Genomic DNA, 15308 nt, shown 5'->3' on the forward strand with positions numbered 1-15308 from the left:
TACTCTATTTAGATTGGTTGAAAAGAAAATTGTGTTTGTCAGATGTAGCCTACTATAGGTGATCCAAAACAATAGTCAAAGTCAGTCAACCCCAATGATCAATATACCCCTACATTTTTTTGAGGTTGAAAACCCTAAACTAGAATATAATAATTTTATTAATAAAGGAATCATTAGCAATAGCGTGAATCATCACTTATTCAACACTTTAGTTGAAGGTATTGACCTCATAGTTGAATGTATTCTTAATGTATATTTCTGGGCACATTTTCATGATATTCCAGAGTTATTACACCTACATAAGTTCCATTTAGGCTTCGGGGGTAGTTTCTGATTAGCTCTGATGAATATTTACGTACAAGACTGGGTAACACGTGATCTGCAAAGCCTCATCCTCTTGGCAATGAGAAATGGTGCAATTTAGCCTCAACGATTTGTTAGTTTCGCTCTTCATCAATATACATAACCCGAGCTCTGTGTAATTTATGGACCTGCACACACTCGCATAAGTATGGCGGAAGTCAAAAATGTTCTGCTTCCAATCCACCATACTCTGTATAACGAATATGCTTATTATAAATTGAAACGACCACACCTATAATAAGCTTTGCGATGTGCAATTGTGATAATTAAAGAAATGGAAAAATGTTGCTGCGTTGCAAATTATGTAGAGGATAGGGGAGATTATAATGTGAAAATTGACCTTTAGGACGGTCAATAAATAACAGCAATTTATTGTGAAAAAGAGACCCATGAGCAGTGTTTGCGTAAATTACAGCACTGTTTGGTACCTAGTTTGTCAAGAAAATGCACCAATCACAAACTACCAACAAAGCTGCGATTTACAAATGCTTCATATGTGAATTTGTCCATAATTGACGCGTCTTTTTTCAGTTTCGTCCTAAAAAAATCCCCTTGACCCTGAAAACCAGTAAAATGTATAATATTCCAACTATCGTCCAAATTTCAACAACCTTGACCAATCTTTGGTACCTGCGTTTAAATTAAATTATTCGTAGTATCTTCGTCATTATACTATGCTAATCATTTACCATTTATATTATAGAGAACTGGCTTGATGGGATGGCAGACCTGAAAAGTAGACTTATCATAAATTTGTCGCTTCGGTTCATCACGTCCGTGTCGGAATTTATTCAAAGCATCCAATATTACATGAATTTATTGCAACAGCATACGTGTATACCATATCATATTTATTTAATATCGTACTTCCTGTATTTTAATTGATTTGATTTACTGATGCAACTTACAATCTGTCTTTTCTAAAGTTACATGTGTAAATTCGAACGTATGAAGACAGCAGACCCTTGCAGGAAACGAATAACTTTACTTCTGAGACACCTTGTATAAATTGCATAAACACTATTTCAAGGGATTTCAGCTTGACTTGGATGCACAACGTCTTTGTTAACTAAAACGTGTAAATTATTCGACCGACAATACAGACGAACCGTGGTTCCGAAAAAAAACCTATTGGTTTTCCTTTTATATATACCAGAATGTTCAATGTAACAGTCTAGCGTAAAAGAACTAGAGAAAAAGCGTTGTTTGCGCAATTGATTATGGATAAATTGTGGAACTAAAAACCAAAACAAAATATGAACGCAGTGTATCAGAACCCAAAGAAGTAGTGTCGCTCCCAATCCACATTTAATGCAAATCACCAAATTAACATTCACCAAATGCGACGTTACTGACAATATACTGAAGTACCAACGCCTTCATAAGGTTTACGGGTCACTTACGTTTAATTAATTTTAATGACAACCGGTATGATTCCTATTGCGCGCATCAGACGTATTTGCTTGTTAACGTGTTTTTATTTATATGAAACCCGCACTTTAAAATGATAACGTAAAACTAGAACCACATAATTGGTTCGTTTAACTTTACGCTATAACCACGAAAGGTCCAGTTGGGTAACCTTAAAACAGCTGACAAATGAGAGTTTGTTTAAAGTGTTTGAACAATCATTTGGCAAAATATTTTAATAGGCGTGAAAAGATTGAAAAGAACCATTCCTAGGCCAATTTTGAGCATTGTACTGTCTTAGTCATTTAAATACGTAAATAGGTATCACTCTTTACAGTTTGTGACACTAATGTTGACACTGTAGTTGTAAGGGCTCACCTTCTAAACATAGCATTTTAGCTAGTTATTTCACAAAATTTATCATAAAACTTAATGGACTGCTGCACTCTGATATTAAATAATGACCTAAAACGAAAACTGGTTACTGGCCTATCAAAATGGAAAACTACTTATTTGGAAGAACATAAAATCGAATTTCCTACATTCAAAAGGCATTAGTTAACAAGCATCCTTAACTGCAGGATATTAGCATATAGCAATATCGGATATCAAGTCTCTAGAGGTTATAAGCATTCAAAATTATGATTGATAGCACCAGAACATGCCGCAGCATTAGATCAATTTGAAAAAGTGTACTTGTAATACATTAAAGCTCACCCAATGAGACGCCTTTAGAAAGGCGCCGTTTTTTTTTTGTTATTGAAAAAATAATTTATTTACAAAGCACGTAGGAATGAGTTTCAGTTTATGGTCAAGATGATACGCAACTGGATGATCAACAGTAAAAAGACACACTGTTTTGCAGTAATGTTAATTTATATAGTAGGTTGTGTGCTGTTTCAGTAATGACTATATAGGTATTAATAAATGTGAGCTTTCATATAGAAAACACTAAATTGCGAACATGGTGGCAAGAGGAAGCTTCAACAACTAGCGCCATCAGAGGTTTTTAAGGGAATAAATAAATATCGTTACCACGAACCAATGCGATTAAATGTTACATTACGAGATAATATCAGTTAAAAAAAATTTAAAAAGATGTGGCATAAATGTGAATTTCTTTAGAGATTAAATCAAAAGTTCAATGATTTGTTTTAAGTTACATTTTAATTTATACAGCATTATTAAATCGCATTTTCTTATACTTGTGTCAAGAAACTTAGACTTGACCTTAATCGACATAACAAAATTAGCTGTAAAGTCAAGTTCAAAGGCGCGTTCATTTTCCTGAGCGCTCTACTCATATTTAATAATAATAACCTAGAATGTACACACCTTTAGTATTGGCACCTAGGTAAGTGCCTATTTATAAAGGAACTTGGTCATTTTACTCATTTTCATCACCGGGTTAACAATCATCATCAAACGACTTTCTCAATAATATGAATGGTCTGTCTGTATGTGCAAATTGTTAAGTATGCACACACACCTACTTTCACAAATTTTCATTTATTTTTTCCAAGTGTTCTCTCCACTTATAGTATCTAAGTATTAGCCTGGCTTTGGATAATGTCTTCCATCATTAATTACTGACTGATTGAACAGATTAATGATGAAAAATCTGTGAAACGATATAATTATTTTACTAAAAAAACTTCAACAAGGACCTGAATACCACCTAGATTAGATAAAATTTGCGCTGGAATATGTTATCACAGAGATAACACTGAAAGCATGATATGGTACTTGAAATTAACTTTCAAAATTTTATAAAAATCTTTTAAGCTCTTTTACTTTGTCTACTAAGAAAATTATGGAGGAGGAACTAATAACAGTTCCTGTCTAGCCAAGTTCTTGGTTGACTTCTGGACAAATTGGCCACACTTAAACCAGAATCCCCTTAAAGTGTCTGGATTCCATAAGGTTGAAGGTGTCAATTAGCTCCACAATGCACATTATAATTATATCCTTTTTATAATTAAAAACGTAATAATAATCAATAAGAGGAAGCAACGGTCGTTGCTCACCGTAACGGTTTAAACTTACATATTACATATTGTGGTATTATGGATTTTAGTCCCACATCACCCAATGAAAATCGTATTAATTTCACATTGTCAAATGAACTCGAATCTGGACGTCTCGGAGGACAATTTGAACACGAAAATTTCGATAGAACATCGACGTACGCGGTCACATTTAAACTGAGTTTGTTTATGTTAAAAAGTTTTATTTCGTGCCTCTCAGTCAGTGTGTTAGCCGATACAATGCCTGCCAAGTTCGAGGCTTGCTCGCTATTATTGCTGTGGTACTTGTACGACGACCTGCTACACGTAGACTGGTGTTGGTTATATTCCCTAGTACTTAATTTAAAAAACACATGGTAAGGATAAGAAATTTGTAAAAAAAAATGTATTTGGTACAATTTTCTCTGATGTACTTTTGCAGGATGCAAGAATAAGGAAACACTTTGATACAGTTTTGTTATAATAAAATATTGTAGAAAATTGTTTTAAACCAACGCTACCTCGTGCAATTCCTGCAAACTTTGTCAACAAAATGAGTCATCTTAAAACGTTTTGAGGGCCTCCTGACCCTTAACAACACTACATGTCAATTATATGACTTACCTTTTGAGTGGTTTTGCTACTCGCCATTCTATCACACTCACACACGCTTCAAAACTGCATTTACTATGAAATGTTTAACACTATTTGGGACTTTGTGTTGGCAAAGAATTTTTCACACTTTCGATCAATACGCGATTGTATCTGCCACCCCGTCGAAGTCCTGTTGGTCCTGGCCAAGACCTGCGCGTCTTTTACAACATTCCAACATATTTTTTGGTTAATATTTCAGGAATCCTTAAAACGATGTTTAGACATTATACCTATTTAAATTTGATTCATTAAATAGATATAGAAAATATAACTATACTGGGACTTTATTCAAAGGATGTTTGTATGTTTTATCTCTTTGTCAAAATTTGCGATGCATTTAAAAAGTATAAAATTCATTATTTTACTTGTCAATTTCGTTGTCCCCTGTAGGAATTTTTTCTATTTTTTTTAACAGGTTTTATGGTAATAATTTAAATGTTCAAACCAATTACAATACCAAAAATAAAAATTGAATACTCCTGTAACTCGTTATTTGTAAAACTAACATTCACTTATTGATAAACAAATATAAATTATATTGATAATATCAAGGTAAATTAGATAAATAACGAGTTTAAAATTTCGCTTCCGCTCTTATCAATACAGGGCAAGGCAAATAGCTATTAACTGGAAATCATTGAAGATAATTTTTATAGGAGTTTAAGTGAATGCGGTCTTCAAATAGCCCGCCTAAACCATTAGAAGAGACTAGTAGCGACACCATTAACAGGTCCTTCAACTATTTGGATCTATTGTACTTGACGTTGTTAATGCCAGTACAATTGTACTGACCTTGGTATTTTCACGTTGAAATCATTATAGCATTTTATTCACGTTTTTTCTATATTTTGTTTTTGTTTTGTTGTTCTTTCAGTTTAAGCTGTAAAAATGTAATAAGATTTAAGTGCAAAAACATCAGTATAAGTTAGAAATTGAGTTGTACTGGCTATGATGTAACCACAAAAGTTCAAATGTGTTTAGAGTTTTGTACAATCTGAGCGATTCTGAGAACCATCTTCGTCAGGCCGTCAGGCGTCACAAAGTCGTTCAGTGTGAAGATTTTTGTATTTTTTTGTGATTTTTCTACAAAATTGCATTTGTGTGTGCCATAACACGGTTATTTTCCGTATAATACAGGTAAGCATTCAGTTTGCCCGTTAATGGTACCGCTAACAATCCTCCTAGATGGTACCGAACGATCAAATGCTCTCCTCTCCTGGTCGTGTCTGCTTTATTTTTGTTGTTGAACAAAAAAAGGAGCAAATGTTGCTCTTGATAAATACCAAGCATATAGGAAGTGCACCGCTAGTACCATACGCGTAACTGATCGAATTAAATGTGCAGTGCAGATTTGCCCTTAATATGGCAACAGATTTTCAGTTTTATGTGACTCATTTGAATAATTTGTGAGTCATCTTATTGTAGTTTTTCTTCTTCAAAATTTGTATTGTATAGTCCTCAAGTATTTTTCCAGGATTTGGTTAAGTGTTCCATAGAATCCCTTTGTTCCTTTTTATTCTCACTGTTATTTTATTGCATCTATTGATAGTGTTGGGTGAACTGTATGGCATGCACACTGCCATAGTTCACACTTGTATTCAATTGGAAAGCTTTACATAACTATTTACTTTTTTTTTCTTTTACCTGTTTGAATTTGACAACAGGGGTTACTAACTTAGGAGGTTCTGAATTTTTCTCTTGATGATTTAAGAACAGCATTAAATCATATAAATTATAAGACAGTCAAATTTAATTTTTTGTCAAAATTGTTGTTTATTTAACCAGCTTTCTTGATTGAACAAAATGCTATTTTTTGCAGTTTCAATATGGATACAGATGAAGGAGAGTCCTCCAGTAGTGGTCCTATATCCACACTAAACAGCTTGTTCTCATTCACAAGTCCGGCAGTCAAAAAATTGTTAGGTTGGAAACAGGGAGATGAAGAGGAGAAATGGGCAGAAAAAGCTGTAGACAGTTTGGTAAAAAAGCTGAAAAAACGAAAAGGCGCCATTGAGGAGTTGGAGAGGGCTTTAAGTTGTCCTGGCCAACCCAGTAAATGTGTTACCATTCCTAGAAGTTTAGATGGCAGATTACAGGTAAGTGACCTGGCTAGTAGAATTGTTAAAATTGTTAAAAAATCAGTATTAAGTACACAATTGTATGGTTTTTTTTTATTTTTGCAGGTGTCACATAGAAAAGGTCTTCCCCATGTAATATATTGTAGAGTCTGGAGATGGCCAGACTTACAAAGCCACCATGAATTGAAACCAGTGGAACATTGCCAATATCCATTTTCAGCCAAACAAAAAGAAGTGTGCATTAATCCTTATCACTACAAACGAGTGGAAAGTCCAGTTTTACCTCCAGTTCTTGTTCCGAGACACAACGACTATGTTCCCGGTCACTCTTTGCTTCCATTTCAACAATTAGTGGAGCCAAATCTGCAGCATAATGTTAGTTACTCTTCCAACGGTTTTGGCGGTGGCCACATGAGTCCTAGCTCACCTATGTCAAGTGTGTCTAGTCCAGGAAGTGTAATTTCCAGTAATCCTCAGTCGCCCTATGCTAATTTGGGAGGAACGCCGCCTCCCGCCTACAGTCCGACAGACGATAATGCCTCGACTACCACTACCAACAACAACCCAACCCCAGAACCGTCGGTTTCGCAGGAACTTCACCCTGTTCCTTACCAGGATCAACCCTACTGGGCATCCATCGCCTACTATGAACTGAATAGTAGAGTTGGCGAGGTGTTTCACTGTAATTCAACATCGGTTATTGTCGATGGATTTACTTATCCCGGCAATAACAGTGATCGGTTCTGTTTGGGTCAGCTGAGCAATGTTAACCGAAATAGTACCATTGAAAACACAAGGAAACACATAGGAAAAGGTATGTTTAATGATTGCCAGTTTATGAACTTTTTTAAGGTTTGCTTACAGTTGCTTCACATCACAACATCAGTATATGTATTGTTTAACTAAACTGCTTTTACTGTCACATTTTTATCTTATTTCAGGTGTTCATCTGTACTATGTTAATGGGGAAGTGTACGCGGAATGTTTGTCGGATTCGGCCATTTTTGTACAATCGCGCAATTGCAACCATCATCATAACTTCCATCCTTCAACGGTGTGCAAAATACCGGCTGGATGTTCGTTGAGGATCTTCAACAACGCGGAATTCGCTCAACTATTGTCTCAATGCGTCAATCACGGTTTTGAAGCAGTCTACGAATTGACGAAAATGTGCACGATTCGTATGAGTTTTGTCAAAGTAAGTTTTTTCATTTTTCTTTACTTTCTAATCAAATTAATTTTATATGAAGAGACGTCGGTTGTCCGAAAGTGTTTAAGCGCATTTAGGCCAAATGTTACTTTGACTGTATAAGAGATCATGTAAGAAATGTTACAGTCAAAGTAACATTTAACCTAAAATGCCATTTTCTCTTAAATACAACAAATATAATTTATATGAAATCAGTCTAAATTTGACAATAAAATAAAATTTGCTTCAGTTTCTATATAATGTCCTAGGTAGTACTATAGAGTACGAAAATGATTATACTGGACCCCTTGCAGCTTATGTCTGATGTTACTTTGACTTAATTTTGTTTGGTAAAAGCAAAATTGCAAATTGGCAGCTCAAAAAACGTTCTCATTAAAAATTAAGCAGTTTGGCCATTAAACTTTTGTTTTTGTTAATTTCAATTAATAAACATACAATAATTACTACAAACCTTAAGGCAATATCTTTTAAGAAGGCATCCTCATTGCAAAACGCATTAATGTCATTTCTTAAATGATTTTTTTTACCAGCTTTATTATTGTTAAGTGTTTACATATGGTGCCGTGACGAATATTTAAAGCGATCCGTAGACGTCGATTTGTCGCGGTTTGAAGAGCTGATGATTAACAGAAAGACACATTTTATTTTTTGTTCTGTTATGTATTCTAGGTATTTATCTCGCCTATATGCACATTTCCCAAGTCCAATCAATTTCACAACTAGCTGTTTTATGTTATATTTTTTGTATACAAAAGGGGGACCAAGTTGGTGACGCATGTTTGGGGATTTCCTTTACTTTTTGTAAAGTGCACCAGTACCACTAAATCCTTTTTTATTTTTCTCAAGAATTAGAGGTGTTTTTCAACGATTTTTTGATATTCAGCATCTCAAGAGCTAGAGAGGCCAGTTTTGGCTCATTTTGTAGTATTTTTTATCCTCTTTCTAATGGCGTTTTAGTGAAAACTATAAGAGTTTAAATAAAAAAGTTTTGGCTCATTTTTTCCTAATGGCGATTTAATGAAATTGATATTAGTTCAAATAAGAAAGTTATAACCTTTCAAAATCACAAAAAAACTACATTTTTGGGCAAAAGTGCAATTTTGGCAATTTTTTTTATTTTATCTAAGAAGGGTTCCAATGGGACGTCAAATTAGGTGAAATAAGCACCTTAAACTCTTCAAAAATTGGAAAAATGCGATTTAGATTTCTTCTCTTAGAGATGTCCCGTTTGTTGTAGGGTTGGGGTGCCGAATATCATCGTCAAGACGTAACGAGCACGCCATGTTGGATAGAGATCCATTTGAATGGACCTTTACAGTGGCTCGACAAGGTCCTCACGCAAATGGGTGCGCCTCACAATGCCATTAGTTCAGTGTCGTAATTGTGAGTAGCTAAATACAAATACATTTTTGGTTCTTGTTGGTGATTGACACGGATCTCTACGTGGTTTTCTAACTGTGAAAGACGTTAGGGAATAGCCAATCACCATCAATCCTGACCTGTTTTTTATTGATAAGTTTTTACTTACTGGATACCTACATTTTAGTAGTACCTAATTTCATATTCTTATTGCAATGTGTTTAGATTTGTACGATTTTATTTTTACCATTTTTGCGATTTTAATATTATCTTTATGACGTGTTTTTTATGTTTGATGCATATAGTATAAGGAACGTCGTTTAGACCAGAAATTTTATATTGCGTTGTTAAATTTGGTTAATATTGTGTAGCTAGATTTATTATTATGATTATTATACGTTAGAAGCGGTATTTCAGATGTGTCTGTTGCAAGCTGCTGCTAGGGCAACAGTTTTCTTTCAAAAATTGTTGATAGTGTTGTTTTAAAAAAGCTCAATTCCTGAGGGGACCAATCAATTTATTTAAAAAAGTGTGATAAAATATTTTATGACTTAATCACAACCACTGATGATTGATTTACACTTTACTTCAGTAAGTGATGCTTACACTCAAATGGTCACTCTGTATATAATTGCAAGTTAAAATTTTACTAAATTAGAAAAATGGCAAAATCAATTGTATCACTATTTGATAAACTGTACTTATAAAAAATTAGACACTGCAATGAATTATAAACAGTTCAATGGATCTCTGAACAGATATATCTGGGATGCCGCAAGATAAAAGAGGTAGAATACTAAATAGTTTATATTAAATATTATTATTAAGCAGTAGCCCATACTAAGACATATTTTATTGTCTTGCAAGGGTTTTTAAGCGGCAATTCCTAACTTTTTACAGTTAATAGTTTAACATGATAATAAAGGAAACCCAAGATCTCTAATGAACAAGTGTGAATGGCAGTTAGCAAATAGCGTAATTAGGAAATTTCAATACAATGAAAACAATTTTAGTAGGATTTTTATTTTATTTTAACAGTCAAAGCATACTAACACCACAGATTATTCTCAGGTAGCATAAAGATTTACTGGTGCTTCCTGTACTAGGAAAAGTAGGTCGGGTTCCCAAGAAATATTTTTTTTGTCACTAAAACCTGTTCGAATGATGAAGAGTAACTAGCGCGATAAGTACGATAACCAGAAACCTGTAATCAGTTTTTAGTTATGCATGCAGGTGTTTGAACAGACTTTGCTGATTAGGATGTGCCGTTTATTCCGTCAAAAGGAAGTTGCGACCATCGTGGGAACGATTAGAGAGATATTGCAATGAGTCGCGATGACGTACCTACCGGCAGTAAACCGTTTCTTGTTATAACATGATTTTGAGACTGAAAAATATTTTAATTTTTTTATTAATTAGATGCCAAAAAAAAAGTAGTTTAGTTATTGAAAAACTACATCTCGAAAGTAATGTTAGCATTCACTCAATTAGATTTTTTCTTAACATCTGCCCTTGCATTTACTTGAGAGTAAAACTTTTTAGAATATTCAAATTATTTTTTTAAAAACAATAAAAACTGACCTTATGCTAGCGCATAACAAAGTTGAAGACAACTACTCATACGTGTCTCAAATTCGATTCTCTACATTGGGACCTCGAAAATCGCGCTATCGGTGTGTTTATTCTAATAACGCTTTTTTAGTTAAAGCATCTTGTTTGCCTCGTAAAAGTGTCATACTTTGACTATAATTGTGATATTATTGACCGCGTGCCGTTTTTTTTTGCATTATCTAAAAAAGAAAGCGTCCGATCACTAATCTGGAGCCGGACCTGGAATCTGAACATAATCCTCTAAAACTTTGCATATCCCTGTGTAGAGAATCGAATTTTTGGGATTGTATATACTGCCATACCAAACATGAGTAAGTTCATCAATAAACTGCTGTGGATTTACCCACCTGAATTTCAGTAAGCTCAAATGAATTATGAATTTTCTAAATAATAATTTGTAAATATCCGAACTTTGCTTAGTTTTGCTTTTAATGTTACGTGTGCCTTGTGTTGCTGTCAATTACTGTTAAGAAGCTTAATCGGTGCCTTTCATTACGATTGGTATACAGAAAGTTAACTTGCTACACTCTGTATACTATTCGACCGTCTACGTAATACAGTGCCATTTTTGACGTGTGTGTGACCTGTCACAGCCTTATTGATTATAATACCCCTAGGGAAAGCATGGTTTGATGCACCTGTTGTTTTTTAAAGTGTGTCATATTGCAACGTACCTTATACTTACTATTATTATGAATTTATGATATTTTAAATAAGCCTTGGTGTATGCTTAATTGATGCTTTGTGTTTACAGTGTAGTTGTTGTAATTTTTGACTGTCATTTTTCCAAAAAAAATAATCGTAGCCAAATAATAAAAATATTGATTTCCCTTCCAACCGATAATTTAAAAAAGCATCCACTTTTCCGCAAAAGTAAAAACAAATTTCTAATAATGATTTGAAAGTTACTATTTTTTATGCTCTAAATAGTAGAATATACGATTTATTTAAGTGAAACTGTTTGATATAATAAAAAATAATTACATATAAAATATTGTCAAAATTAAATATTTTAATACAAAAGAGTGTTGAGGTAATTAGTGCAATCAAGATATATTTTGTAGTATAAAATGTATTTTTATGAAGTGATGCCCGAAATTAAGAACTGTTTATACTTAAGTAAGATTATTCTTGTTTCTGTGGAAAATAAAAATGTGACGTTGTATTCTAAATGTTATTTCTTTAGCACGTACAGGTGCGGGCATTTCAAAACCAGTTCCGCAGCAGTAATTAATGAACCAATTTATGATTCTAAGCAGTTAAAAATGCATTTTGGAAAGGAAACATTTTCAGAAAAATTGCGAGAGGGTTCCTACTTTTTTTTTATCATAAAATTCAACTTTTTTTAAAATGCATTTTAACTGCCTAGGATCCTAGAATAAAGGGATTCGTTAGCTACTGCAAAACCAAGTTTCAGCTTTTTTTGCATCATCTTTGATTTCAGTGATGATTGTCTGTTTTTATCATTAGTTTTTAACAACTTCACCAGGGGGCGTTTTAAATGAAATAAAACTAGACCAAAACTTTCACAAAAATGTACTTCCTTAATAGAGCCTGCATAATAAAAACAAAGAAATTAGCGAATTACGATCTACAATGTTTCGGTAATAATAATAGTAATAATAGAATCATAGGATATTGAAAGTCAGTACTAAAAAAATTGGTGAAAAATAAGAAAAACATACAACATAATCACCAAACCAGATTCGTTTATGGCAACCTACAAAATCGCAGCTAAACTCGAGTTTGGCGGCATAATGTTCTCTCTTACAAAAGACCAAACCTTGCAGCGAATTTTAAGGTTACATCAATTTAAGTAAAAAAAATAGTCTAGCGTATAGCAACTATGCCTGACTCCACCAGCTTTTGTATTTTAGCGGCGATATCGGGATTTTTTAAGTGATCCTGCATAGCACGCGGATCGTTTTGCATTTGTTCTAAAATCATCCGCATCGCGGGATCCCTCAAGATGGCCTGCACTTCTGGATCTCCCATTGCTCTTTGTCGTACTTTCTCTGGATCACCGTCCAAATTGGCGTTGTCGATGGCACAAGCCCGATAACCTAATCAAAAAAGACAATTAATGTAAATGCATGCCCCCAAACATTAAAAAACCTTTTTAAAATAATAACTAATACAATAGATACCTTGTAAAGCCTCCGTGTTGTTCGGATCTAAGTCCAAAGCTTTCTGGAATGCCGAAATGGCTTTACTAGACTGCTGCATGCCCTGCAGAATCGTCCCTTTCCGGATCCAGCCCTTTATAAATTTCGGATCCAATTCCACACATTTTTCACAGTCTTTCAATCCCAAATCGAAGGCAGCCAGTTTGGTGTAACAAGCCGCTCGGTTACTGTACAATTTGGCATCATCTGGATTCCGTTTTATTGCCTCCGTATAATGTTTAACGGCATTAGCGTAATCCCCCTTTTTAAAATACTCATTACCTACAAATTACATCAATGGTGAGTTTTATACTGAATTTTATTAGGCTTCCTTTAACAACCTTTTTCCTTTTCTTTTTCGGCTAGTTCCGGATTAATGTAAGACTTTTTCTCCTCTTCTCTGATGACCTTTTCTACTCCAGAGAGTAAAGTTCGAATTTCAGGAGTTCGATGCTCTGACATAGATTTCTCATAAAAAATTCGGGCATTTCGATAGTCTTTTTTCTTTTTGTAGGCGTTACCAATGCGCATCAGCGCCTTGGCAATCATTTTGAAATCTGCCCGATTTTCTCTGCCAATTTCTACGCCTTTTTCGCATTGCTCTATGCACTGGTCATACTCTTTCTGCTCAAAAAACACGGCGGCCAAATTGTTGTAGAAAGTGATGTCTGTTGGATCATGCTCAATGGCTTTGTTATAATGTTCAATAGCACCTGCCAATAAGAGGTTCCTTATATTCATTTTTCAGACAAAATATTAGAAAAACAGATAAATAACATACACAACATTTATATTTTTGAGTCTAAAAGGTGTCCTCTGTCTTAATAATACTTACTCAAACTTGAATTTCAGGGTTAGTTGCTGCCGAATAAAACATGTACAACAAAAACAGAAGACAAACCCCCAGCAAAGCAATCAAATAGTAATTACAAACACAATAAATTTCCACAGTCATCAGTGTCATTTCCCAAAGAAAAACTTGTCAAACTGACAATCAACAACTCACCTGAAAAGTCCTTTTTCTTATAACAAGCATTTCCCAATTCTTTTTCTGCTTGAGCCAGTTTCTTATTTTCAGGCAGTTCTGGCTCAGGTTCACTTTTTGCTTGAGGTTTTGGTTCTGGCTTTGGAGGGGGTGGAGTTGGTTCAGTATCCATTGGTTCATCACTCATTCCACCTGCATTATGTTATTAATAATTACTGAACATCTTTCAATCTAATTTGTATGAAACCTACTTGTATCCAAACCAGTTAAAACTTGTAAAGTGTTTAAAATACGGGGATCCTGAATTTTAGTAGCAATACTTTGTGGATTACTTTGCAATTCAGCTAGTAAGGCTAGATAACTGGGATCACTCAAGTAACTTGCAGTTCTTGGATCATTTTTAAGTTTAGTAAGAACATGAGGACTTGAGAAGAAATTAGGGAATCCTCCTCCACTTTGCCTTGAGGCATTTTGAGCTCTAACCTTTAAAACATTGAAATGAATATTTATACCTAAAGTAGTAAACAAAAGAAATAACCTCTGCTAAACCATCCTTTAGTTGTTGGTTGTTAGGGTCAAGTTGTAAACCTTTCTCATAGGTTTCAATAGCTTCGTCTAGTTTACCTAAATAGGCTAGGGCGGCGCCTTTGCGGGAAAAGGCTTTGCCCCAGTCTGGTTTCAGTTCTATAGCTTTCTCAGCATCTTTTAAGGAGTTGGAGTATTGCCCCGCTTTCGCGTAAGCTGCAGATCTATTTGAATACAATACGGCATTTTTGTCATCTAAATTGATAGCGTCCGTGTAGAATTGGATTGCTTCATCCAACTTGTTGGCCGCTAAAGCTGCATTACCCTTGTCTTTCAAAGCATTAACCTAAAACAAGAACCAAAACTCGTCATATTTTGTTTTACCTTGCTTTAAAAAGCCTAATTTTTAACTTACTTGCTCCATGTTTAAACAATCGCGAATTATGCCGGTAAACGTTTACTTTACTTTTCGACGGTTTCAAACGCAACAAACTGAATATTCTGGCTAATATTTAGCCGACGGAAAGTTTGAGATGATAAGCGCACGTTCTATTTTCGCAGTTCATAAGAATTCCAGAAACTTCTAGTTCAAGTTGTTTTGAAGTAATTGAAAGTGACAATATTAAATATACCCACTGATTGACGAAAACCACCACGTGTATCGAATATAAGGGTTGTTTGCTGTAGTCACGCGGGTATGTGTCAGGTGTCACATCTGTCAGTACACAAATACTTTATATGGCGTTGGCGACAGTGGTAAAATGCTACAACTATTTTCAGCCACACGTAATCTTTCTGGTAAAAATTAAACCACACATTACATAAATTGGCATTCATAAGAACACATCGATTAGCAATTGCTAGACAATTTTCTTTTGAATTCACTGAAATAAATCGATTATTTATCGAAATAGCGTTACTTAAACGTCCATCATATTAAAA

The 15308-nt window shown here is 34.4% G+C and overlaps 3 protein-coding genes across 6 annotated transcripts in view; 1 reads left to right on the forward strand and 2 right to left on the reverse strand.

The window, feature by feature from the left end:
• The window catches only part of LOC145728492 (uncharacterized), a 34880-nt gene extending 30315 nt beyond the window's left edge, over positions 1 to 4565 (reverse strand). For all 3 annotated transcript variants that reach the window (XM_081978765.1, XM_081978763.1, XM_081978762.1), the window contains exon 1: positions 4404 to 4565. In XM_081978765.1, coding sequence (XP_081834891.1) covers positions 4404 to 4430 — 27 coding nt within the window. In that variant the 5' untranslated portion in view covers positions 4431 to 4565. The remainder of the gene's footprint in view (positions 1 to 4403) is intronic.
• Positions 4566 to 5410: 845 nt separating this feature from the next.
• On the forward strand, positions 5411 to 10096 carry LOC145728495 (protein mothers against dpp-like). 2 transcript variants are annotated; one of them, XM_081978771.1, is made up of 5 exons: positions 5411 to 5570; positions 6253 to 6529; positions 6617 to 7325; positions 7453 to 7709; positions 8959 to 10096. In XM_081978771.1, the coding sequence occupies exons 2-5, from the start codon at positions 6260 to 6262 to the stop codon at positions 9100 to 9102; spliced, it is 1380 nt and encodes a 459-aa protein (XP_081834897.1). In that variant the 5' UTR covers positions 5411 to 5570; positions 6253 to 6259; the 3' UTR covers positions 9103 to 10096. The 2 variants fall into 2 exon arrangements, with proteins under 2 accessions (XP_081834897.1, XP_081834896.1); XM_081978770.1 differs by lacking the exon at positions 5411 to 5570 and adding an exon at positions 5671 to 5839.
• Positions 10097 to 12212: 2116 nt separating this feature from the next.
• Positions 12213 to 14964, reverse strand: LOC145728493 (stress-induced-phosphoprotein 1-like). Its single transcript, XM_081978766.1, has 7 exons — positions 14782 to 14964; positions 14380 to 14712; positions 14093 to 14324; positions 13863 to 14033; positions 13198 to 13569; positions 12839 to 13138; positions 12213 to 12754 (listed from the first exon to the last, which is right to left on the reverse strand). Exons 1-7 carry the CDS (start codon positions 14788 to 14790, stop codon positions 12522 to 12524), a joined length of 1650 nt encoding a protein of 549 aa, XP_081834892.1. The 5' UTR covers positions 14791 to 14964; the 3' UTR covers positions 12213 to 12521.
• Between the last annotated feature and the right edge of the window lie 344 nt (positions 14965 to 15308).

The sequence above is a fragment of the Ips typographus genome, linkage group LG4 (assembly GCF_016097725.1).
Source record: "Ips typographus isolate SLU linkage group LG4, UJ_Ityp_2.0, whole genome shotgun sequence".
Taxonomy (NCBI): Eukaryota; Metazoa; Arthropoda; class Insecta; order Coleoptera; family Curculionidae; genus Ips; species Ips typographus.